General features: G+C 41.8%; 1 protein-coding gene across 2 annotated transcripts in view; it reads left to right on the top strand.

Annotated features, from left to right (window-relative positions):
* The window catches only part of LOC126212942 (uncharacterized), a 485086-nt gene that overhangs the window by 304345 nt on the left and 154003 nt on the right, over positions 1 to 26738 (top strand). For both annotated transcript variants that reach the window (XM_049940460.1, XM_049940459.1), the window contains exons 14-15: positions 3903 to 4027; positions 16098 to 16296. In XM_049940460.1, coding sequence (XP_049796417.1) covers positions 3903 to 4027; positions 16098 to 16296 — 324 coding nt within the window. The remainder of the gene's footprint in view (positions 1 to 3902; positions 4028 to 16097; positions 16297 to 26738) is intronic.

Raw genomic sequence — 26738 nt, 5'->3', positions numbered from 1 at the left:
CTGAGTAATAGGTATGATATCTGACGGTTTTGTGTCACTACTTGAAGAAAATGATGTTCCAAATTGAGGACTCACTGGTAGATCTGAAGGAGTCTATGAAGTAGAGGCGTGTGGTGAGGACAGTAGGTGCTTGAGAGCCGTGTACACTTGCCCCAGACTTTGATTTACCATATGTTTAATTTCTGCAAACTGAGCTAATCCCCCCCCCCGTCCCCCCGTATTTCTACATCTACATTTATACTCCGCAAGCCACCCAACGGTGTGTGGCGGAGGGCACTTTACGTGCCACTGTCATTAACTCCTTTTCCTGTTCCAGTCGCACATGGTTCGCGGGAAGAGTGACTGTCTGAAAGCCTCCGTGCGCGCTCGAATCTCTCTAATTTTACATTCGTGATCTCCTCGGGAGGTATAAGTAGGGGGAAGCAATATATTCGACACCTTATACAGAAACGCACCCTCTCGAAACCTGGAGAGCAAGCTACACCGCGATGCAGTGCGCCTCTCTTGCAGAGTCTGCCACTTGAGTTTGCTAAACATCTCCGTAACGCTATCACGGTTACCAAATAACCCTGTGACGAAACGCGCCGCTCTTCTTTGGATCTTCTCTATCTCCTCCGTCAACCCGATCTGGTAGGGATCCCACACTGGTGAGCAATACTTAAGTATAGGTCGAACGAGTGTTTTGTAAGCCACCTCCATTGTTGATGGACTACATTTTCTAAGGACTCTCCCAATGAATCCCAACCTGGTACCCGCCTTACCAACAATTAATTTTATATGATTTAGTGAATAGTAACTTCATAAGGTCTTAGTACACATTAACAAGGTGAAACAAATTCAATCAGCATGCAAAAATCACAAACAAAGTTGTGTAAAAATTACAGTGACAATGTGAAACACAGAGCATATCTTACCTTTCGACAAGCATTTGTTGATTCTCGCTCAGACATTGAGCTTCTTCGCCTTACAGCACTGCAGAACTAGTAATGCTTCAACCTAGACGTTGGTAACCGAGATTTGACAGTGCGTACATTTCTCCCCACCTACCCTGTACTGTTGAAGCTCCATATCTTCCAACGAAATTGGCTTCTATCAACATCAGTTTCAAATGAAAGCTGGAAGTACAGCGCACTAGAATTCTGGGAGTCTTCACGGAAGCCATCCACAGAAAGTAATTTTTTCCGAATTTTTTGACGAACGAGCAACCGCCATAGGATGTCAAACAGAAAGTAATGCTGATACATAGGAGTTTATACGGAGTGGGATAAACAAAAGTGTACTGGAGAACAATATTTCAGGGTACAGAGAAACACAGCAAAGGAAATGCAGAACTGACCTGACTATGGCAGATATTAAAAGTGACCACCATTCGTCTCTTGGCACTTTTTGGCCCTGATCGCCAAGTTGCTGGAGGCGGAAGCTGGACTGCTGGAAATGCTGCAGTCTCATCAGAAACATTGTGCTGCAGTTCTTGAAAACCATGAGGGTAGTTGTGATACATCTTAGGCTTGTTGCTTTCTCACACAAAGTAATCGAATACTGGCTGATCAGGTGACCAACTATAACAGCGACTCAACTGAACTCTGCTAACAGTTATGTCAGGCGTGTAGTTTCAAAGTGCTCAAAGGTTCGGCCAGATATATGGGCAGTTACTTGACCCGGTCGGAAGCAGCTGTAGGTCTTTTCTCCTCCCTTAACGCTGCCACAAATGGTTTAAAAATGTTGATGAGACAAGATGGGTCCAACAAAGCGGTGTGCAGACACTGCACACCCAACCCCATATTTCTGTTCATGCAGTGGTGTTTTGTGGACATCATGCAGTTTCTCAGCTGCCGAGAACCCGTGATTGTGTCAGCTGACATAACCACTCAGATGAAACCAGGCTTCATCAGACATAAATAACAGATCCATGTCCAAGTCACTCCCTGTTATCACAGTAAAATCACTCGCAAAACTGGAGGCGCTGTGGAGCCTCTGCCGGTTTTAATGCATGAACAACGCACACTTGCTAGGGATGCATGTGGAGGATGTCCCGGTGGGTTATCCGACCACATGATCAATTTGATGAGTGGGTCTCCTGCGACCGGTGTTGGGCTGATTTGGTAGGATTCTGAAACATTTTCTGGAGGACCACAGCCACATTTTATGATGTGTGACACGTTTCAGAATGTATTTTGATTTTTTTTTCGGAACCATTTCTGAGGCCGTTTTCGGAATAAGCGTTGCATGACACTCATTGCAGGCTCTTTGACACCATTAAATTTGTCAACGAACAACTGACCACACCTTTTCCACTACTTTGCTGTCACATAACTTTTCACAATGAACACCAACTGCTCCACTGTGAGTACCATCATCCCCTTTGCACTACTCCACTCACACTGACACAGCCCACACTATGCTCTGAACTGGTGTCGATCATGTGGCAGGTGTACACATAGGGTGCACCTCACATGGTGTCGTTATATGCGTACATTCACTTCCAACTTGTACGGGTCACTTTTGTTTGCCCCACCCTATAGTGTGGTAGCGCTGATAGCACTTAGAACCACGCCTCACAGAAAGTCATGAGTGACTATCTACCACAAAACTAAGTACACACACAGTAACCTAATGTGTGTAGCCCTACTTACGAGTAACGATGTGATACATGATGTAGTAACACGACATAAGCGTTGGTGATACGATCTAAATACGTCAATATCTGTAGTTATTCTCACAGTTAATAATATAACTTTTGAGCATGAATCAGTCACTTTCCACACGACTGTGCATGGTTATACTTTGCATCATAAGCTTAGTGTACCACTGAGGTTCAGTTGCCATCAGGTACATGCCTGACCTCAGCCAACACCCATTACATTCTCTTTCCAACGAGCAGACAATACTCTATTTTGTAACTTTTTTTTAACGTGTGACGTAAGATACAACACCTTTCCTAGCATTTATAATAAAACTCCTTGTATGAGTCATAATAGCAACAAGCACTTACATTCACTCGGAGGCCTTCTTATGATAATTTTAGAATCAATATATGTCAGTATGTTTCAATATGTGTAACACATGTTATTGTATTTTTTTTTTTTTTTGTGGAAGGACGATATCTTTTCCCCACCCCACAGCACAGGGACCTGCTGCTGCCAAGGGCTGTCTTCCCTCCAAACTACATCTTAATTTTTAGTTTCGACAGAAGTATTCCCAGACCCAGCTTCCAGAACATTGGAGACGCCTTTCTTTCGCCCCTCTCTGGGACCTGACTTCTGCCGATTTCTTAGGCTTGCATCTGCCTCAGCCAAGCATTGCCACGTTGTACGGCATGAGTCGAACACTGCTGATGCTTCTGTCCTAGAATTCTGATGCTCTTCTCGATTAAAATCAAATAACGCAGCCGAATCAAAATTTGGAGTTAGATGTGTTTCGCATCAATCAACTGCAATATTTCAGCTGTTTATTTTACAAGTTCTTCTGCGCCAATTTATGCTTCCCATGACCTTAATAGACTGCATATCATTATGTTCAGAAACGTGTACAGGACAATAGTATGTCACTGGCATCTCTCACACCCCTGTTACTATTGTAGCCATTATGTAACTTTCTATTCCTCTATTATCACCAAATACCCTTTGTAGTAAATAATTAACAAAAACGAAAATGAAGGCGCACGTTCAGATTTTGGTGATCCTTTTAAAGATCATAAGTTCGTAAAAGGTATTTGAAACTGAGAATATCTGATATTTCAAAATAAGTCTCTTGTCTAAAATCACCCAGAATGATATTTTTAATGAGTCATAAACTGGCCTGTAAGAGTCAATGCCCTACTTCACTTGGATTAAAAATAGTCATTCACTCTTAACCCAATTCGAAGCTTCTGATTAATTTGTTATTGTATTTTTTGTTTCCAGCCTATAAAGTATTAAAGTATGTGCCACATATTGTGGAAGTGACTTACAATTCATTGAAGATAAGAATACCATTGAGAGACGTACATGGAGAAGGGGAGCCCGTCTTATATCAGGTGCAATACAAGGTGAGCCTGAAAATGAATTTTTTGACATAAAAAGTTGTGTATTTATAGAATCATATTATTTGAAGAAATGATGAGGCTTGATTTAGTTTATATTGATGAACAGGCATATGAAAATAGTTCTTAAACTGCATCAACATCATTATGACCAACAGCAGCAATTTGACGTCCATGGCTGGATATAAGCTGCCTATATGATTTTCTGTTAGTTACAGTCCTCAGCTATTCACATCAACATTGACCTTATATGTTTCCTGTAGTTGTCAGCCCACCTTCCATCTAACCTTCTTCTTGTACAGCTTTGTACACAGGAAAAACTTGCTGCAACTCCCATCTGTACAGCAAAATGGGGTGGACAAAAGCAATTTTCAACTTAAAAAAAATGATAATTTCAAAACAAAATACTAAAATCAAAATTATATGGAATTATAGGTTTCGTGCCTGACATTAAACATATTATTAGACTTCAGACCTACCTCGTGCTTTCATAACGTTAAAAAATTGAAAACTTGCTGTTCACACCACAGACAGGTGTAAGTATAAACAACTTATCTCATTTTTTGTGTGAACAGGTCATGACAAAATCTGTTTGGGATCTCGAACAATAAGGATCCGAACTTATCTGGTTCAAAAAAGCCTTAGTTAATCCAAGAATTAAAAATATCCAATGAATTGTATTTTTATTACATTTTCGAAAGAAAAATTGTAATATCTCTGCTTACTTTACTGTTCAAATGAGTGTGAAATTTTATGGGACCAAACTGCTAAGGTCATCAGTCTCTAAGATTACACACTACTTAACCTAAATTATCCTAAGGGTAAACACACACACCCATTCCTGAGGGAGGACTCGAACCTCCGCCGAGACCAGCAGCACAGTCTATGACTGCAGCGCCTGAGACCGCTCGGCTAATCCCGCACGGCTTACTTTACTGTAATATTAAATATATAACCTTGATTTGTTTATTAATACACGAAGTCGCTGACATCATGTTTAAGAACTATGTGTTACCTTAACCATGGTTAACACTTGGTTCAAGAATCATGAAAGAAGGTTGTATACACGGAAGAACCCTGGAGATACTAAAAGGTTTCAGATAGATTATATAATGCTAAGACAGAGATTTAGGAACCAGATTTCAAATTGTAAGACATTTCCAGGGGCAGATGGGGACTCTGTCCACAATCTATTGGTTATTTGGTTATGAACTGTAGATTAAAACTGAAGAAACTGCATAAAGGCGGGAATTTAAGGAGATGGGACCTGGTTAAACGGAAAGAACCAGAGGTTGTACACAGTTCCAGGGAGAGCATAAGGGAGCACTTGACAGGAATGGGGGAAAGAAATACAGTAGAAGAAGAATGGGTTGCTTTGAGGAATGAAATAGTGGAGGCAGCAGAGGATCAAGTAGGTAAAAAGACGAGGGCTAGTAGAAATCCTTGGGTAACAGAAGAGATACTGAATTTAATTGATGACAGGAGAAAATACAAAAATGTAGTAAGTGAAGCAGACAAAAAGGAATACAAACATCTCAAAAATGAGATCGACAGGAAGTGAAAAATGGCTATGCAGGGATGGCTAGAGGACAAATGTAAGGATATTGAGGCTTATCTCACTAGGGGTAAGATAGATACTGCCTGCAAGGAAATTAGAGAGACCTTTGGAGAAAAGAGAACCACTTGCATGAATATCAAGAGCTCAGATGGAAACCCAGTTCTAAGCAAAGAAGGGAAAGCAGAAAGGAGGAAGGAGTATATAGACGGTCTATACAGGGGCGATGTTTTTGAGGACAATGTTATGGAAATGGAAGAGGAGGTAGATGAAGATGAAATGGGAGATATGATACTGCGTGAAGAGTTTGACAGAGCACTGAAAGACCTAAGTCGAAACAAGAACCTGGGAGACAACATTCCGTTAGAACTACTGACAGCCTTGGGAGAGCCAGTCCTGACAAAACTCTACCATCTGGTGAGCAAGATGTATGAGACAGGCGAAATTCCCTCAGACTTCAAGAAGAATGTAATAATTCCAATCCCAAAGAAAGCAGGTGTTGACAGATGTGAAAATTACCGAACTATCAGTTTAATAATTCACAGCTACAATATACTAACGCGAATTCTTTATAGACGAATGGAAAAACTGGTAGAAGCCGACCTTGGGGAAGATCAGTTTGGATTCAATAGAACTTTTGGAACACGTGAGGCAATACTGACCCTACGACTTAATTTAGAAGAAAGATTAAGGAAAGGGAAACCTACGTTTCTAGCATTTGTAGACTTAGAGAAAGCTTTTGACAATGTTGACCGGAACACTCTCATTCAAATTCTGAAGGTGGCAGGGGTAAAATACAGGTAGCGAAAGGCTATTTACAGTTTGTACAGAGTACAGGTGGCAGTTATAAGAGTCGAGGGGCATGAAAGGGAAGTAGTGGTTGGGAAGGGAGTCAGACAGCGTTGTAGCTTATCCCCGATGTTATTCAATCTGTATATTGAGCAAGCAGTAAAGGAAACAAAAGAAAAATTATGAGTAGGTATTAAAATCAATGGAGAAGAAATAAAATCTTTGAGGTTCCCCAATGATATTGTAATTCTGTCAGACACAGCAAAGGACCTGGAAGAGCAGTTGAACGGAATGGACAGGCTCTTAGAAGGACGATATAAGATGAACATTAACAAAAGCAAAACGAGGATAATGGAATGTAGTCGAACTAAATCGGGTGATGCTGCTGGAATTAGACTAGGAAATGAGATGCTTAAAGTAGTAAATGAGTTTTGCTATTTGGGGAGCAAAATAACTGATCATGGTCGAAGTAGAGGGGATATAAAATATAGACTGCCAATGGCAAGGAAAGTGTTTCTGAAGAAGAGAAATTTGTTAACATCGAGTATAGATTTAAGTGTCATGAAGTCGTTTCGGAAAGTATTTGTATGGAGTGTAGCCATGTATGGAAGTGAAATTTTGGACGATAAATAGTTTAGACAAGAAGAGAATAGAAGCTTTCGAATTGAGGTGCTACAGAAGAATGCTGAAGATTAGATGGGTAGATCACATAACTAATGATGAGGTATTGAATAGTATTGGGGAGAAGAGGAGTTTGTGGCACAACTTGACTAGAAGAAGGGATCGGTTGGTAGGACGTGTTCTAAGGCATGAAGGGCTCACCAATTTAGTACTGGAGTGGAGGGTAGAAATCGTAAAGGGAGACCAAGAGATGAATACACTAAGCAGATTCAGAAGGATGTAGGCTGCAGTAGGTACTGGGAGATGAAGAAGCTTGCGCAGGATAGTGTAGCATGGAGAGCTGCATCAAACCAGTCTCAGGACTGAAGACCACAACAACAACAAACTTGATTTGTTTGTTAATACATGAAGTCACTGACATCATGTTAGAGATTGATGACTTTGAAGCTACAAGTTGTATTATAAGAAGTAACGAGCAGCTTTCAAACAATAACTCCATGACTAAAAAGTGAGTCATTTGCTCTTGAAATAAACATGTTTAATCTTCCTTGTGTTTTCAGAAAGCAACAGAAACATAACCTGTGGCCTGTAAATAACGATTTTACTTTCACATACTTCAGTCACAGCATAAGCTCTTGGGCTGAGGACAGTGGCATGTGGTTCTTCGTTTCCACCCAATTCTTGGTCTTCTTATGAACAAAGGAGAAAGGCTGACGATTACTGTTTCCATTCACCTGCATCCCCCCCCCATCCCCCAAATTCCGAAGCACTACACCTCATTTCAAATTACCAAAAATGCAAGTTACTTTAACTTATACGTAAATAGTGAACTTTTAGTTAGTGACATGTGGCAGCAAACTTGCTTGTCGTGTAGTTTAGCTAAAAAAACACAATTTTATTGGCAATTATAAATAAAGTTTCAAGTAAGCAAATTTCACACCATGTCCGTTGTTTGTCATAGAGTGAACAAAACATTTATTGTCAGTGTTGCTAACTTTGAAATCCATTTTCATATTATATTACTTCATTACCAACTTAAACACACAAAACATTCATTGATATTCCCATTTGTCTTCTGTCACTATAGCATGGAACTCTTTTGGAAGTTTCGTTTCTCTTCATCAAATTGTTTCTGTTCATCCCATTTTATGGCATGTCTTCTCTATCACTGTTTCATTTTCACTATCATAATTAGTTATTCAGAACTCAGTTTTTTCCAAGACCTTTATGTTTGTTTTCCTGTCTCTCCTTGCTGCAAATATTTGAGAGGCTTCTCCACACTGTTTCTTCAACTTCCCTTAGTTCATGAGCAGTTCAGAGATGAAAAGTCCGTGTCACATTACTGTAAGTCAGAAATGGCAGCTCAGTGTGTAGCCTTACTTTTTCAGACACATTATTTTGTTAGCTTTCGATTTTGTTTCATTTATTAAAAGCATTCCCAGTCGATTATCTCCCACCATTTATTTCTTTTTCCGTGCATCATGTCATTCCTCAAAGTACAAAAGCTGATAAACTTGTTCTGTGATTTTATTGCAAGTTTGTATGGTTTTCTTCTTGTTGTGTTGATCGCACATTATTTTGATCTGGTTGTAACTAGTATGAAGATGTTCATTTAAAGTTTTTAATTTGTTGCTGAAGTTTGTCTACAGTAAAGACGAAGTGAAGTTGTTTGAGTTACGTTCCAGTAATGCAATTTCTTCCTGAATTTCCCAATGCTGAGATAGATAGATTTCTCTTGGAGTGCTCTAAATAACTTTTGTGATACGTAAGCTCCTTGTCAGACCCCTGTTTAGGCTCTGAATTTTCTACTTATTGAATGGAACATGTATATCCTGAATATGTATGTTCTTCAGTGTCAACATCTTACTTCATCATCCATGTAGAATCAATATAATTTCAAAATAACATTAATTGATAATAATAGGACAAAATTATTACAAAACCTCTATATCAGATACAGGTCAACTATATTATACTGGTATGTATTTGTTTACGGTACAGTCTGGCATCAACTGCCGGAGACTGTGGTCATGCGTGTATAAGTTCCATTTCCCTCTCTCTCTCTCTCTCTCTCTGTCTCTCTCTCTCTCTCTCTTTCCCTGTGTGTGTGTGTGTGGGTGTGTGTGTGTGTGTCTGTGTGTGTGTCTGTGTGTGTGTAAGTTTTGTCTATTTTCGACAAAGGCCTTGTTAATCTAAAGCTCTCTGTGACTCAGCATCTCTGCAATATGGTGAGTAGCATCTATACTTTTCATAATATTGTTAGTTACAATGTAGGACTATTTGTTTAATTATATGGTCTCTTGTCTGCTTGAAAAGTAATGTGATGCTTTTTTATACAGTACACTAATTTCTTGTTGAACAGGAGCGAGTTTTATCTGTCTTTTATTTATACATGTGAATGATAAATTTATAATTTTGAATTTGTATTTCACATGAGAACGTACAGGTCTTCTGTATTTGTTGGTTTTCAATTCCAGTAATTTTCTTAATGAAACACATAATAATTGTTTGAAATATTTTTGAATTTTTTTTGTTGCTGACTGTCTTGCAGAATCTTTGAAGTAAGTGTTCATTTCCTGCGTAAGAAACAGACGACTGAGCTGTGCAACTGGTAATGCAATGTAGGATTCATCATAGGGCTTCGTATCAGATCTTGAAATATTTAAACAGATAAATGGATTTATGGGCTCCTCGGCTAGGGCTGTCACCCCCTGCATAGACACCGCAGGAAATACAAGGTCCATTTCACCAGATGGACAACTACCAGCAACTCCTATTATGCACTGCCAATTTTCTAGTAGGACTGACTCATAAGTGTACAAAGGGCTGCACCAAGTACTGCATTACATCAAGTCACTAACGGAAGAATTATTTGTCTTACACATTGGCAAAGGAACAATAAAAATACCAGATGATGGGGCTCTTGTGGTTACTGTACCAATGGCAGTGCCTGGGCACCGAACCAAAAATCACATTTACTTGGGCGTTACTAGTACTGCCAAACCCTATTCAGATTGAAGAGTATTTTGAGAACATGGTAGCAACATCAGCATAACGTTCTATGATGCATAAAACCAAGGTATTGTATGTTGTGCCTGTATGACGTCACTCAATTTTTCAAGGACGTCAACACACTCATCTACATCTACGTCATTACTCTGCAATTCATAATTATGTGCCTGGTAGAGGGTTTATCGAACCACCTTTAAGCTACTTCTCTACAGTTCCGCTCTGGAACAGCACGTACGTAAAACGAACACACAGTATATCCATGTGAGCTCTGATTGCTATGTTACTATTAAGAGGATAAAACCACTAACCAGGATAGAAGCTATCAGGAACTCTCCTATTACTTAAGATAAAAATGAGCTCAAACTATTTTTCAAGTTTTGTGAGCTTTATAGGAAACTGTATTAAGTCAAACAATAAATGGTTCACATTTGTCAAATTGTGGTGCTACTGAACCTTTTCGTTGCTCTTGCAGGTTGATTGGGGCCACAAACATACGACAGAAGTTTCACCAAATTATTTTGATCGTTATAATTTAATTTAATAATCACTTATAATAAAAAAAAGTTCAAATGTGTGTGAAATCTTATGGGACTTAACTGCTAAGGTCATCAGTCCCTAAATTTACACACTACTTAATCTAAATTATCCTAAGGACAAACACACACACCTATGTCCGAGGGAGGACTCGAACCTCCGCCAGGACCAGCTGCACAGTCCATGACTGCAGCGCCTGAGACAGGCCAGTTAATCCCGCGCGGCCACATAATCATAACGAATTTAAAAACCTTCAAAGTTGAAACCCTGAAGGAAAATCATCTTTTAGTATAAAGATCATCATCAATAAACTACAACTGCATCATTAACTAACGCCTTCTCCTCGCTGACTTTCCAAAACAGCCGACCATAATAGTCTGTTGTACAATTAAAGCAATCCCTCATTGACTAAAACAAAATCAGTTACCGTAACGAAATATTTACAATTTTTAAAACTGAATGCTCAATCAAAACTATTCTAACAGCTTCTATTAAGATGGCCAAATTAAATTTGAAGGTTGTATTGCTAACTAACACCAACCACTAGCTGGCTCAGGTCAACTGACAACCGAAAACTTTCTTTTGTCTAAACAATACTTCATCACTCATAACAACATTTGGTTTAACCATTTAATCTACTGTCAGTTAACATCAGTATTTCCTGTCTCAGCTAAGATAACACTCAAAATAAGTCATATTTCAAACCAAGTATTTGATTAACCCATTGCAAATAACCTTAACATAGAACAATTACGAAACGAGCAGGTAACTTAGCTGGCCCACTGCAACTTCCCTTTTTCTGTTACCATGTCTGGAGAGCCAGACGGCCTTAGTACCACTGCTATATATATGTCAGTCTGTCAGCTCACCTTCCTTACCCATACATTCACACAAGACTGTGAACTGTTCCAAGGATTCCTGGAAGGCAACTGTGGCCTGGATTCCATACGGAGCAGCACAGAATTTCATGCCACTTGCAACAACCTTCACAAGCTGTAAACAGACACCATATGGGGCAAGTGTTCAAATTTTAACTTTACTGGTCGCGTCCCAGTTCACAGTCTTCGCCAGCCAGTGTGTGCCACGACTAACAGTACAAAAGCAATGCTTTGCCCACCAGGCGTACACACAACGTCCGACATGACAACACACTCTCTCTGTTAATTCTCGGGTCACGCAAAGACCTTGTACCAACATTGTAGTGCCAATCTTCAATGACAGTGCCATAATTGGCACAAAACTAAGAAATAAAAATACAGCATACTTCCAGAGGCCAGAAAGCTTTCAAAAACAGTAAGAGAGAATTTGTTGAAAGTAACAGAAAAATCCGAACACCTCTAAACCGTTTCAGAAAACGAATCATTAATTTTTCACAGGGTGCTTAAGAAATTCGTGTTTTTGCTGTGGGTCTTAAAATAGCGGTATGTACTGACTATAAAGCTAACATTTGTAGACTCAGAGAAAGCTTTTGACAATGTTTAATGGAATACTCTCTATCAAATTCTGACTGTGGCAGGGGTCAAATGCAAGGGGCGAAATGCTATGGCAGTGATAATGGTCAAGAGGCATGAACGGGAAGCAGTTGTTGAGAAAGGAGTGAGGAAGGGTTGCAGCCTATCCCCGGTGTTATTCAGTCTGTATACTCAACAAGAAGTAAAGGAAACAAAAGATAAATTCGGTGTAGGAATTAAAATCCATGGAGAAGAAATAAAAACTTTGAAGTTTGCCAATAATATTCATTGTAATTTTGGCAGAGACAGCAAAGGACCTGGAAGAGCAGTTGAACGAAATGGACAGTGTCTTGAAAGCAGAATATAACATGAACATGAAAAAAAGCAAAACGAGAATAATAGAATGTAATGGAATTAAAATAGGTGATGCTGAGGGAATTAGATTATGAAGTGAGTCAGTTAAAGCAGTAGATGGGTTTTGCTATTTGGGGAGCAAAATAACTGATGGTGGCCGAAGCAGAGAGGATATAAAATGTGGACTGGCTATGGCAAGAAAAGCGTTTCTGGAGAAGAGAAATTTCTTAACATCGAGTGTAGATTTAAGTGTCAGGAAGTCTTTTCTGAAGGTATTTTTATGGGATGTGGCCATGTATAAATGTGAAACATGGACGATGGATTGTTTAGACAAGAAGAGAATAGAAGCTTTCGATTATGTGGTGCTACAGAAGAACGTTAAAGTTTAGATGAGTAGATCATGTAACTAATGAGGTGGTAAAAGAATTGGGGAGAAATTTGTGCCACAGCTTGACTAGAAGAGTGGATCGGTTGGTAGGACATGTTCTGAGGCATCATGTGATCACCAATTTAGTATTGGATGGCAGCGTGGAGGGTACAAATCGTAGAGGGAGACCAAGAGATGAATACACTAAGCAGATTGAGAAGGATGTAGGTCGCCGTAGTTACTTGGAGATGGAGAAGCTTGCACAGGATAAAGTAGCATGGTGAGCTGCATCAAACCCGTCTCAGGACTGAGGACCACAACAACAACAAAGCTGTGCCTCATATGGATGCGTTTGTGTACTCGTACCATCAACAGGCCCCTAAGTTCGAGAAAGATCTCTTGAACCATTATGGCCCCGCCTGTAGGACACCTACTGGTGTCTGTGATTGTCTCCTGTATTAATCTTTATCAGGTGCCAAAGAAGCAAAGCGATTTGGAGCAACTCATCGTTATTACCACCCTCCTGGGTTATACGAAGATCTTTCTTCCTGGCTCATTGTAATTCTGTATGAGATAAATAGCCTATTTTGTCACATTTGCTTAAAATTTACCTCCACACATATTGGTTGTTTGTTGCGTTACAAACGCTCCAAGACTATTAAGGAATTAAATTGCTTGTGTATCTACCTACTGGTTTTCCTCTAAATTTACAAAAAGCAGCCTCCAGCTACAATTTCATTGAGGTACTTATTTCTTCTTTTATTGTTTGGACTGAAATAAACGTAATTATTGAACAGCGTCACTACGCATTCCACAAGTGGTATTCATTAAAGACTGTTGGGCTAAAACACCACTGATCATTTGACTAACACCTTCTATCCCTCTTGACATATATCATTTTAAGGAATACATTAAATTAATCTTCACACTATCAGTCACTGATGATAATTTTTTGATATTTCTTTACATCCGAGTTGTGTTGGTACTTTGTTGAATGATCTTGTTTTGAGTGCAACTTTCACAGGGTTCCACACAAGCGACTTCTAATCAGATCAGTTTCCAATGGAGTATCGTCTCAGTTGGGAACTGGATTCGTGATTTCCTGTCAGAAAGGTCCGATTTCGTCAAAACTGAAGCCACCGAGTAAAACGGAAATAATATCAGGCGTTCCCCAGGGAAGTGTTATAGGTCTCCAATAACGTTCCTTATTTACATAAGCGATTTAGGCCACAATCTCAGCAGCCTTCTTAGATTGTTTGCAGACAATGCTGGCATTTACAGTCTTCTAAAGTCATCAGATGATCAAAATGGTTTATACAAAATATCAGTATGGTGCAGAAAGTGGTATTTCGTTGGTTGGTTGGTTGATTTTGGGGGGAGGGGACCAGACAGCGAGGTCATCGCTCCCATCGGATGAAGAAAGGATGGGGAAAGAAGTCGGCCATGCCCTGTTAGAGGTACCATGCATGCACTTGCCTGAAGCGATTAAGGGAAATCACGAAAAACCTAAATCAGGATGGCCGGACGCGGGTCTGAACTGTCGTCCTCCCGATAGCGAGTCCAGTGTGCTGACCACTGCTCCTACTTGCCCGGTGTGGCGTTTGACTTTAAAGAATGAAAAGTGTGAAGACATCCATATGACTAGTAAAAGGAATCCGCTAAATTTTGAATTGTTGTTGTTGTGGGCTTCAGTCCTGAGACTGGTTTGATGCAGCTCTCCATGCTACTCTATCCTGTGCAAGCTTCTTCATCTCCCAGTACCTACTGCAACCTACATCCTTCTGAATCTGCTTAGTGTATTGATCTCTTGGTCTCCCTCTACGATTTTTACCATCCACGCTGCCCTCCAATGCTAAATTTGTGATCCCTTGATGCCTCAAAACATGTCCTACCAACCGATCCCTTCTTCTAGTCAAGTTGTGCCACAAACTTCTCTTCTCCCCAATCCTATTCAATACCTCCTCATTAGTTACGTGATCTACCCACCTTATCTTCAGCATTCTTCTGAAGCACCACATTTCGAAAGTTTCTATTCTCTTCTTGTCCAAACTGGTTATCGTCCATGTTTCACTTCCATACATGGCTACACTCCATACAAATACTTTCAGAAACGACTTCCTGACACTTAAATCTATACTCGATGTTAACAAATTTCTCTTCTTCAGAGACGATTTCCTTGCCATTGCCAGTCTACATTTTATATACTCTCTACTTCGACCATCATCAGTTATTTTGCTCCCTAAATAGCAAAACTCCTTTACTACTTTAAGTGTCTCATTTCCTAATCTAATCCCCTCAGCATCACCCGATTTAATTTGACTACATTCCATTATCCTCGTTTTGCTTTTGTTGATGTTCATCTTATATCCTCCTTTCAAGACACTGTCCATTCCGTTCAACTGCTCTTTCATGTCCTTTGCTGTCTCTGACACAATTACAATGTCATCGGCAAACCTCAAAGTTTTTACTTCTTCTCCATGAATTTTAATACCTACTCCGAATTTTTCTTTTGTTTCCTTTACTGCTTGCTCAATATACAGATTGAATAACATCGGGGAGAGGTACAACCCTGTCTCAAATTTTGAATACACGATAAATAACACAAATCTAAAGGCTGTAAACTCAACTAAATACTTAGGTGTTACAATTATGAACAACTTAAATTGGAACGATCACGTAGTTAATGTGTTGGGGCAGCAAAACCAAAGACTGTGATACATTGGCAGAACACTTCGAACACTTAATAGATCTACTAAAGAGATGGTTTACATTACGCTTGTCGACCATCTGGAGTATCATTATGTACTGTCACATCGACATCATATAATATTGACGAAGGACATCGAGAAAGTTCAATGCAGTGCAGCACGTTTTGTGTTAACGCGAAACAGAGTGCCACGGATATGACACAGGAATTGGGGTGGCAGTCATTAAAACAATAGGCGTTCTTCGCTGCGGTAGGACCTTCTCAAGAAATTTCAATCACTATCTATCTCTCCAGAGTCTGAAAATATTTAGTTGTCACCCATCTGTATAAGGAGGAACGATAATCATAATAAAATAAGAGCAATCAGAACTCGCACGGAAAGATTTATGCGTTGATTTTCAGAGGCATTGTTAGAGAGTGAAACGGTAGAGAAGTAGCTTGAATATGGTTCGATTAACCCTCTGCCAGTCACTTCACTGTGAATTTCAGAGTAGCCATGTAGATGTGGATGCAGATGCAATCATATTGCCAGCTAAGTAGAAACTTTTCTGTCATCATGGCCAAATATACAACGATGACACAAGTAAGTGTAATAAGCATTTGAAACTCTGAATTTGAAGTATGAACGAGATTAATTTGCACTGTATAACTCTTGACTTAGAAATTTTATATTATTCTTCTTGCAGGAAGAGGAACAAAATGTTTGGTCAAAGTTATCTCCAAGATTAATTCCTAATGAAACAGAACTTGGAATCTATACCGAATTTGAAATCATGGGGTTATTCGCTGGGAAAGTTTATGAAACCAGAGTTATTCTCATTGATAAGGATGGTGGTAGTTACCAAGATGATGTGCCAAAAAATAAAGCAAGAACTAAGTGCACAGGTAAGTTTCAAGGGAAAAATTTTCCTTTTTTCTATAAACATGTATTTTGTCAGAAGAAATCTCAGCCTGAATTCATAGACATTATATTGTTTCCCAACATAGACAGAGTAATCATGTAACGTAACAGGGCATCTGATTCTTCTTTACATGCTGAACAATAACAAATATATCTTTTCTTCATTTATTAAGAGATATTGCTTGCACTAATCTGTACTATGCGTTTTACCATAAGAAACACCAAAGGCATAAACGATACCCATGTATAGAATCCGTACAGTTTAGTAAAATGTGGGGTCGATTATACTGATCGAAGAAACATTTCTCCTAATTCGCAGAGCAGAGCCTTGGTCAGTGATGAATCCGCCCCTCTGGCGTGGACTATAATCCAGGGACATTACAATTTATTTACACTCATGTTCAGAAAAAAACAGCAGACACGTCGAACGACTAGAGACAGAACGTTCGTATTCCCAGGACATGTACATATTATGGTCTGTAGAAATGATTATCATTTTAGTCACCTCAGTTCAGCATGTATCCACCACGGGCACTGGTAACTTGTACCATGCGTGATGGCATCAACACGTATATGGCGCAAATAGGGTCCTATGGTATAGCCATCCATGCTGCATTCACCTGGTTCGTCTGTGGTGGTTGGCATTGCACCATTTCCCAAAAAATGGTTCAAATGGCTCTGAGCACTATGGGACCTAACATCTGAGGTCTTCAGTCCCCTAGAACTTAGAACTACTTAAACCTAACTAAGGACATCACACACATTCATGCCCGTGGCAAGATTCGAACCTGCGACCGTAGCGGTCGCGCGGTTCCAGACTGAAGCGCCTAGAACCGCTCAGCCACAGCAGCTGGCCACCATATTCCACACATTTTAGATGGGCGACAAGTCTGGTAATCTTGCGAGCTAGACCAAAAGGTTAATATCCTGTGACACCAAGAAGGCACGTGTTCCTCCAGTAACATGTGGTCGTGCATTGTCTTGCTGAAAAATGGAGTCTGGGGTGTTGTGCAGAATGGGTATGGCTACGTAATTCACGTCGGTCACAAGGGTCACAGTGCCACGGACACACACCAGTAGCGATTTGTCGCTGTACACAGTAGCCCTCCACACCATAAGGTCTCGAATTCGCTCTGAATGTGTTGTGCGAATGCATTCACAGTGATCCTCCCCCTGTCTGTAGCGATCCAAAATGCGGCCAATCATACTCAAACAAGCAGAACCTGGATTCGTCCAAAAAACTATCTGAGTCCATTCCAGTCTCCAGTGACGCCGTTCCATACAAAACTCGTCTCAGGGTTGTTTCTGCACATTCGTCACACACAGGCAGCGAAGTCATGATGCGCACGTAACCAATGTCGAAACAAACGTCGACGAGCTGTCACTCCCGACAGCGTACGATATGTTATTCTGTTCCACCGTTGCGTCAGAGGCAAGGACGCATATCTGTCCTGCAATGCCATTTGGATGAGGTGTCGATCTTCTCAGGGCTGGTCTCGGTAGTGCGACTGACCAATGTCGTCGTGTTATACTGAAGCGCCAAAGAAACTGGTATAGGCATGCATATTCGAATGGAGAGAAATGTAAATAGGCAGTCGGCAATGCCAATACAAGGCAACAAGTGCCTGGCGCAGTTGTTAGACCGGTTACTGCTGCTACAATGGCAGGTTACCAAGATTTAAGTGAGTTGGGACGTGATGAAGTGGTCGGCGCAAGAGCAATGGGACACAGCATCTCCGAGGTGGTGATGAAGTGGGAATTTTCCTGTACAACCATTTCACAAGTGTACCGTGAATATCAGGAATCCAGTAAAACATCAGATCTCCGACATCGCTGCGGCCGGAAAAATATCCTGCTAGAACGGGATCCATGACGACTAAAGAGAATCGTTCAACGTGACAGAAGTGCAACCCATCCGCAAATTACTGCACATTTCAATGCTGGGCCAGTAACAAGTGTCAACGTGCAAACCATTCAATCTATATGGGCTTTTGGAGCCGAAGGTCTTCTCGTGTAACCAAGATGACTGCATGACAGATGGTTTTACACGTCATCTGGGCCAGTCAACATCGAAATTCCACTGTTGATGACTGGAAACATGTTGTGTGGTTATACGCGTCTCGTTTCAAATTGTATCGAGTGGATGGACGTGTACAGGTATGGAGACGTCTTGAATCCAAGGCCCTGCTGGTTGACATGGGACTGTTCAAGCTGGTGAAGGCTGTGTAATGTGTGAGGCATGTGCAGTTGGAGTGATATGGGATCCCTGATACGTCTAGATATGACTCTGACCGGTGACACGTATGTAAGCATCCTGTCTGATTACCTGTATCCATTCATGTCCACTGTGTATTCGGAACGACTTGGGCAATTCCAGCAGGACAATGCGACAACTCACACGTCGGGAATATTGGCTCCAGGAACACTCTTCTGAATTTAAACACTTCCGCTGGCCACCAGACACCCCAGACATAAATATTATTGAGCATATCTGGGATGTCTTGCAACATGCTGTTCAGAAGAGATCTCCACCCCCCCCCCCCATACTCGTATGGAATTATGGACAGCCCTACAGGATACATTGTGTCAGTTCCCTCCAGCACTATCTCAGACATTAGTCATGTCCTTGCCACGTCGTATTCTGGCACTCCTGAATGCTCGTGGTGGCCCTTCACGTTGTTAGGCAGGTATACCAGGTCCTTTGGCCCTTCAGTGTAGTAGACCATGTATGGAGAGTACCTTACTGTGAAAAGCAGCAACGTATTATAAGGAAAAAGCCCAATAGAAAAATTTCTCTTAAGGATCAGTCACAATATAAAATAACAATCAGCAAATTATGGTAGTATGAAGCAACATCGTGTACTGACACTGTCCCCTAACAATGAAACCAAAATGCAAACGATGTGATTAAATATGGAAGCTAGACTGATCAGCCAAAACATTATGACCACCTCTCTAATTGCTTGTATGTCCACCTCTGGCATGGATAACAGCTGCGACACTTTGGCGTGTAGAAGCAGTGGGGCCATGGAGGGAGTTGCTGCACACCTGTGCACACAAATCACCTAATTCACGTAATCCTGGGGAGGTGAACGCTGGGCACTATCGCCACATTCAATCACATCCTAGATGTGTTCGATCGAGTCCAGGCAAGTTGGGGGGGGGGGGGGGGGGGGAGGAGGCGAGCACATCAATTGGAACTCGCCATAGTGTTCCTCGAATGACTCCCATCATACTCCTGGCCATGATCGTCATGAAGGGGTATCAGTCTGCACACAGTGTACGATACTCCTTGGGCGCCATGGTGCCTTGCACAAGCTCCACTGAACCCATTGAATCCCTCCACAATTCTCCCCAGAGCATAATGGAGCCGTCGCCAGTTTATCCCACAGTACAGATGTCGAGGAGCTGTTCCCCTGGAAGATGACAGAATCTGCGCTCTCCTATTGGTAAAGTGAAGAAGGTATCAGCATTCATCATACCGTGCAATGCTCTGACAATGCGTCAACATCCAGTGCAGGTGGTCGTGCACCCATTTCAATCATTAACATTGGCACATGTAGGGTTCGTCCGCTGTGGAGGTCCATCGTTGGGAGTGTTCGATGCACTGTGTGTTGAGACACACTTGTACTCTGCCCAGCTTTAACGTCTGACAAACACCCGACAAGGCGTGCAGTTTCCAAAATGCTCGTGCCGAGTCTTTCACAGTCTGACCTTGGTCAAGCTCAGACACATCGTGTGTCTTCCTTATTCTACACACAGGAAACAGACTCACTCCATACGTGTGTCTGACTAGCAATAATTCTTCGCTAAGTGATGTTCCCATCGCCTGGACGGGTTTATATCCATAGTGGGTCGGTGGTCGTAATGTTGCGGCTGGTCAGTGTACCTGGCACAGTGTTGGCAAGCTCCCCTGCAGCTGGTTCATAACATCAGGTTTCGGCCATCACCAGCGCAGATCGCTCGCAGTGGACGTGGGCGCCGGCTGTGCTGGTCCGGCTCCCGTGCCGCCAACTGCTGCCAGCATCGTAGGTCTGGAGCGACAGCCGCAGCTCGATGGTTCGAGTAGATGAAAGGCGTTGACCGCAGATACCAGAAGACGCAGTAGGGGTGACGAGCTGCATGCGCAATAGTGAGCTGCGCCACTGACGTCAGAGTGAACCCAACCTGCGCTCAGTAGCTCGCAGTTGCCAGAGCGTATTCTGTTGTAATTGCGTTTACGAGCGAAAACAAGAGTGTTTCCGGCACTGTGAAGTGTCATTACTGACTGGCGACAGAGTGTAGAGTTATGCCACAGTTGAGAATGCTCATATCTGCTCAGTGCTTTTACTGATTAGTATTATGAAATGGATTTGAATATTTGTTCGAATCGCAAGTTGAAGATTGATGCTATTGCAACTCTAAATCCAGCACACTTCGGTACTGATTTAGAGATTAGTAATGAGCCAAATAATATTTGAAGTATTTGGGCACAAAAATGAAGCCAAGGTAAAAAAGTAGAAGACATTTTTACAGGTAAGTAGATTACCAACTAATGAAGAAATTATTACTTGACTAAACGTTAACTGTGAAAACAAAAACTGTTGTGAATGCAAAAACATTTGCTTATGCCAACAATTAGAAATTATTGAAACAGAAGTAAAAAACCTTATGCAAAAGAACTGAGATTTGCAGCATCGTATCTGTCGATTTAGTGATGAGTAACTCAAATGAAAACTTGTTCAAAAAGTGATTCACGGCTCTATTTCTGACTGCCAACAATAAATGATTGTGAAATTTCTGTGTATTAATTCGTCATTTGAAGATATTCCAAAGGTTGCAACTTCACAATGCCCTTCTTACAAAGATCTCTCTTTGTTTTAATGTGTTTCATATGGACACGCACTTTCATTAGAATGAGTGCTATCAGCAAGAAAAAAACTTCAAACTGAAACTGAACAAAGACAGAAAACGAAGAAAGTAAAAAAAAGTTGTATCATAACTTTCCAGAGAGCCTGTTAATACAGTTAAAGAGTTTAGACTGACATAGGAGGTTTCTCCATACTACAGGGCTACGGGGTCTTAGGTTTTGTGAGCGTCTTCCCACAACTAAAAAAGCAATTCCATCAGAGACGGTGAAACAGGTTGACATCCTTTGGAAGCTTTACTCTACCATTTCATCAACCATAGAAAAAAATGCTGTAACTAATATAAAGCTTATTGATAATAATAATTATAATAATATACCAAAATTTGGAAAATCTCGATTACATTCTTACCTGAGTATGAGTTAAACATATGCGCGCTGTGCGCCTATTATCTTCAGTGCAGTGTGGTGTGGCGGGGGAGGGGGCGTGGATCCACAGTGACATCACCGCTCGCAGCCCGGCTGTGCGTGACCCCTACCTAAGGTTGTTGTCATCCATCCCGATATGCGATGTATCGGGACCATCACCGATATGAACCTTCTTGTCCCGACATCCCGACGATACCCAATTTGTGTCCCAATTTTAAAAAACGAGCTTGGCTCAAGCACTGAAGTAACTCCATCTGTTAGCGCAACATGTAAATGCAGTTTCAGTTAGTTTAATTTACGTCAACAAGTTTATGTTAACAAGGTCGTCTCACATATGGCGTTGCATGTTGCATATCCCGTGTCGACGATGCAAACACCTTCTAGTTCCACCTCCATCATTTGAGAACTATTTAAGCAGCGCCACGCCGAGGAATCGGGCAGTTCCTAATTGAACAGCGATCTGACAAGGCGATTCCTTCTAAAGGTGATACAAATAACTAGTGCAAGATAGTAATGTGTGAAGTGTTTGCTGCGGGTATATCGGGAGTTAGCTGGCCGGTGTGGCCGAGCGGTTCTAGGCGCTTCAATCTGCAACCGCGAAACCTCTACGGTCGCAGGTCCGAATCCTGCCTCGGGCATGGATGTGTGTGATGTCCCTAGGTTAGTTAGGTTTAAGTAGTTCTAAGTTCTATGGGACTGGTGACCTCAGATGTTAAGCGCAATAGTGCTCAGAGCAATTTGAACCATTTTTGAAGCATTAATTTTTTGTTCGCTAAGTCGAACGTTGAGTTTTGTGGGGACCTGCTGCTGGCAATTAGTAAGTTTTTCATTTGCGAATAGGATAAGTTGACTTTTTGTTGGATTCTCCATTTACCGAATCATGGGTTGGGTTCGGTTGTTTGGGGAAAGAGGCCAAACAGCGAGGTCATCGGTCTCATTGGATTAGGGAAGGACTGGGAAGGAAGAAGGCCGTGTCCTTTCAAAGGAACCATCCTGGCATTTGACTGGAGCGATTTAGGGAAACCACGGAAAACCTAAATCAGGATGGCCGGACGCGGGATTGAACCGTCGCCCTCCCGAATGCGAGTCCAGTGTGCTAACCACTGCGTCATCTCGCTTGGTTTACCGAATCATGTTTCGAATTTGTTTCTTCACTGACTGCACTGTAGCCGGCCCCATGTCACCATATTTATTGCATCACCTGGGTCTTGGGATGTCAGCTTCACATGCAGTTTATAACAACAGGATGAAGATGGGACCCTGGGGGACTCCCGATTTATGAACTACGATGATTTTTGAGCCTGAACTACTACCCATCTATTTCCAATGAGGTTACCTCTTAATTGTACTATTTCAGGTATGAAGTCGTATGCTATACCTTGTCAATGGAGATTTCCACGTCTATACGGAAGGCAGCTGTCACATCTGCTAAGTTGCAGGCTTCTCCTGCTTTGTTAGTTACTCTTAATAGTGGATTAGCGGCACAGTGACTGTTTCTGAAGTGAACTTCTTCATATGGTATAGTGCTGTTCTCTCCTGTTGTTGCCTGATAGTTATTGCTTCAAAAGGTTTGTCAGTTATTGGGGGTAATAGGACGTCAGTATGAGATGGGGCTACTTTTGGGTTTTCCAGATTTCGAAATCATTGTGCAGTGAAGCGCAAAAGAAACTGGTATAGGCTTGGGTATTTATATACAGAGATATGTAAACAGGCAGAATATGGCGCTGCAGTCGGCAACGACTATATAAGACAACAAGTGTCTGGCGCAGTTGTTTGATCAGTTATTGTGGCAGGTTATCAAGATTTTAGTGACTTTGCACTTGGCATTATATTCGGCGCACGAGCGTTGGGACACAGCATATCCGAAGTAGCGATGAAGTAGGGATTTTTCCGTACAATCCTTTCACGAGTGTACCGTGAATATCAGGAATCCGGTAATCGACATCGCTGCGTCCGGAAAAAGATCCTGCAAGTACGGCACCAACGAACGCTGAGTAGAATTGTTCAGCGTGGCAGAAGTGCAACCCTTCCGCAAATTGCTGCAGATTTCAATGCTTTGCCATCAGCAAGTGTCACCTTCCAAACCATTTAACGAAACATCATCGATAGCTGCTTTCGGAACCGAAGGCGCACTCGTGTACCCTTGATCACGACACAAAGCTGGGCCCATGAACACCGACATTGCACTGTTGATGACTGGAAAAATGTTGCGTGGTCGGACGAGTCTCGTTTCAAATTGTATCGAGCGGATGGACGTGTACGGGTATGGAGACAATGTCGTGAATCCATGGACCCTGCATGTCAGCAGGGGTCTGTTGAAGATGGTGGATGCTCTGTAATGGTGTGGGGCATGTGCAGTTGGAGTGATATGGGACCCCTGATGTCTAGATATGGCTCTGACATGTGACACATACATAAGCATCCTGTCTGATCACCTGCATCCATTCATGTCCATTGTGCATTCCAACGCACTTGGGCAATTGCAACAGGACAATGCGACATCGCACACGTTCAGGAGTGCGGCAGAGTGGCTCCAGGAAAACTCTTCTGAGTTTAAACACTTTTGCTGGTTGCCAAACGCCCCAGACATGAACATTATTGAGCATATCTGGGATGCCTTGGAAACGTGCTGTTCTGGAGAGGTCTCCTCCACCCCGTCGTATTCTTACGGATTTATGGACAGCCCTGCAGGATTCATGGTGTCAGTTCCCTCTAGCACTACTTCAGACATTAGTCGAGTCCATGCCACGTCATGTTGCGGCAATTCTGCATGCTTGCGGGTGCCCTTCACAGTATTAAGCAGGTGTACCTGTGACTTTGGCTTTTGAGTGTAATATGCCCAAATGATGCTGTTGTCTTCTGCAAGCTATTTTATTTTGTTAGTTATGGCTTCAAAACGTTTGTCAGCTATTGGAGGTAAAACGATATCAGTATGAGCTGGGATTTCTTTAGGGCTGTTGCAGGTCTCGGCATCATTCTAACATGCCAATTTTTCCGTTATATAAATGTGTCTTTTTTTATTGTTGCGTTATATACATGTTTCGATACGCAGGGAAAAATCTTTGACTTATGCTCTGTGACCGCGGAATAGAATGCAACCATTGTATTATCATCACTCTTATCTTGACGCGAAAGACAGCGGGCGCTGTATCGTGGTATTCTGATTGGGAATTTGAGGCTATTGTGGCGGTAGCTATTATAGTCTGTCGATATTAATGTGCCTGTTGTGCGACGTTAATTGTGTCAAACTGATGATATTTTGCAAACAAACGAATGCAATAGCTACGTCAATACAGTAGTTTAAGCCGAAAAGTGAAGAATATTTCTTGTCACGCAAAAGTGATATGCCTGATATTGTAGACGCCGAATACGGCTATAGGAGTTTCAGAAAATTATTTTTGGATGCTCCCTGTGAATACGGAGACGCGGCCAGTACAGCGGTAAGAGCGTTAACGCGTGATGATTGCTGTGAATCTCGTACGTGATCAGTTGGACACCCACCTTTCACTTGTGCACTGCGTTGCACTGTTACAGGCTCTAAGGTTCTACAAGTGAAATTAAAGAGTCTCATTAGTTTTTAGGTTATCGTAAATCGTAACAGTTTTGCAGCTGAGCGATGAAAGCTCTCGACAATCGCTGCTGCTTCAGCTATCTTCAGGCTTCATTTACAATTTCTACCGCGAGCGATAATGAATACACTTCAAAGTCGAAGCTAAACCAAGCTACCGCTAAATAAAAACGGAATATAAATAAATCAAAGACCGATAATCACAAACTTGACAGGAAAGATAAATTCAGGATTTTTATATGATTTCGCCGACGGTAATAAAGTGTGGATGACTTGTCTGTGCCCGAAAGCTTGCCATTGCAGTTGGTTCATTTAACGCAAGATTATTGGTTTTCCTCTTGTATTGCTTAAGGGGACGTTTACTATCTTTGCCACGAAAAAAGCATGTCTTTGAGAATTTTGTTCTTGGGATGTGTTATAGATATCAATGTCAAATATGGTCAAAGTGGTCATTGATATTTCCTTTACAAACTGAAATTTTTTCGACTGGAAATGTCGAAGAGCAACGGTGAAAGTGCCGTCGGAACCAAACAACTTTTCGATGTAGATCCCCACACTCGGTATGTCACAAGTGAGCCGGCTCATCTGAAAACAAAATTGAGTTGATGTTAGCGAGTTACATAAGATTCTTTAGGAGTTGTACCTCTCTTAAGTTATTGGGACCATAGGAAACAAAATGGCGGCCATTGGAAAAAAATTGGGTTTTTAATCGATTTTCGACTTCGTCAACCAAATAAAAATATTTGTAGTTGACGGATCGGAATTAAACTGGTACAACCCCTAGACAATTTAGTTAGCTTCGTCGGGTGTAAAGAATCATGCTAATCGGTTCAGTAGATTTGAAGTTACCATACCGCTCGATAAAAAAAAGTCGTTTCGAGAAAAACACGTTTGAAGTTTGACTACATATAAATACGTACGTTCAATCTGCTATTCCGGGTCCATAAACTAGTCCTTACTCTCCCTCATACAGGGCGTTCTGCTCAATCTGGGCCATCCTGCGCTGCTCCAGAGCCGCTCGTACGGCCGGTGACAAGCGGTTTTCGGCCGCTTGAATCCAGTGGTCGTCCGAATGCTTGGCGAACTGCGTCGAATAGAGTTCCAGGGTGACGTCCGTCGATGTCTTGGTCTGCAGAATTGCTGAACACCCTTCGTTGAAGCTGCTCACTGCCAATAAAGTCGCAGTCTCCACAGTCTTCGCACCAGAATGCAAATTCTTGGGGGCTAACTTCAAAACACACGCGTTCAAACTTTCATTTGAATTTCGTGTGTTTTTTCCCAAGCACCAGTACAATAGCTCGTCCTCTGTAAGGGCCTCGTAGATCGGGTGAATCACTATTTGAACTTCTTTGGAGGGCGGCTGGTGGTGTTGATATTCTTGCAGATATCGAGTAGCCCCTGCAATGCGCCACTTGCACCACCTAGTTTCCCAAGCCGGACAATTTCGGTGTTGTGGGTGGTCATCCGTCGAACACTTTTATAAATACGTTGCCCAATTGGCCTTCGTTCCACCGAAATGGAATGCCGTCGGATTGCCACGCCTTTGCACGTCGTAAGCTCCTTGATCACTTTATAAGCTGCAA

The sequence above is a fragment of the Schistocerca nitens genome, chromosome 11, assembly GCF_023898315.1.
Source record: "Schistocerca nitens isolate TAMUIC-IGC-003100 chromosome 11, iqSchNite1.1, whole genome shotgun sequence".
In the NCBI taxonomy this organism is placed as follows: Eukaryota; Metazoa; Arthropoda; class Insecta; order Orthoptera; family Acrididae; genus Schistocerca; species Schistocerca nitens.
This window is presented reverse-complemented; position numbering and strand designations above follow the sequence as displayed.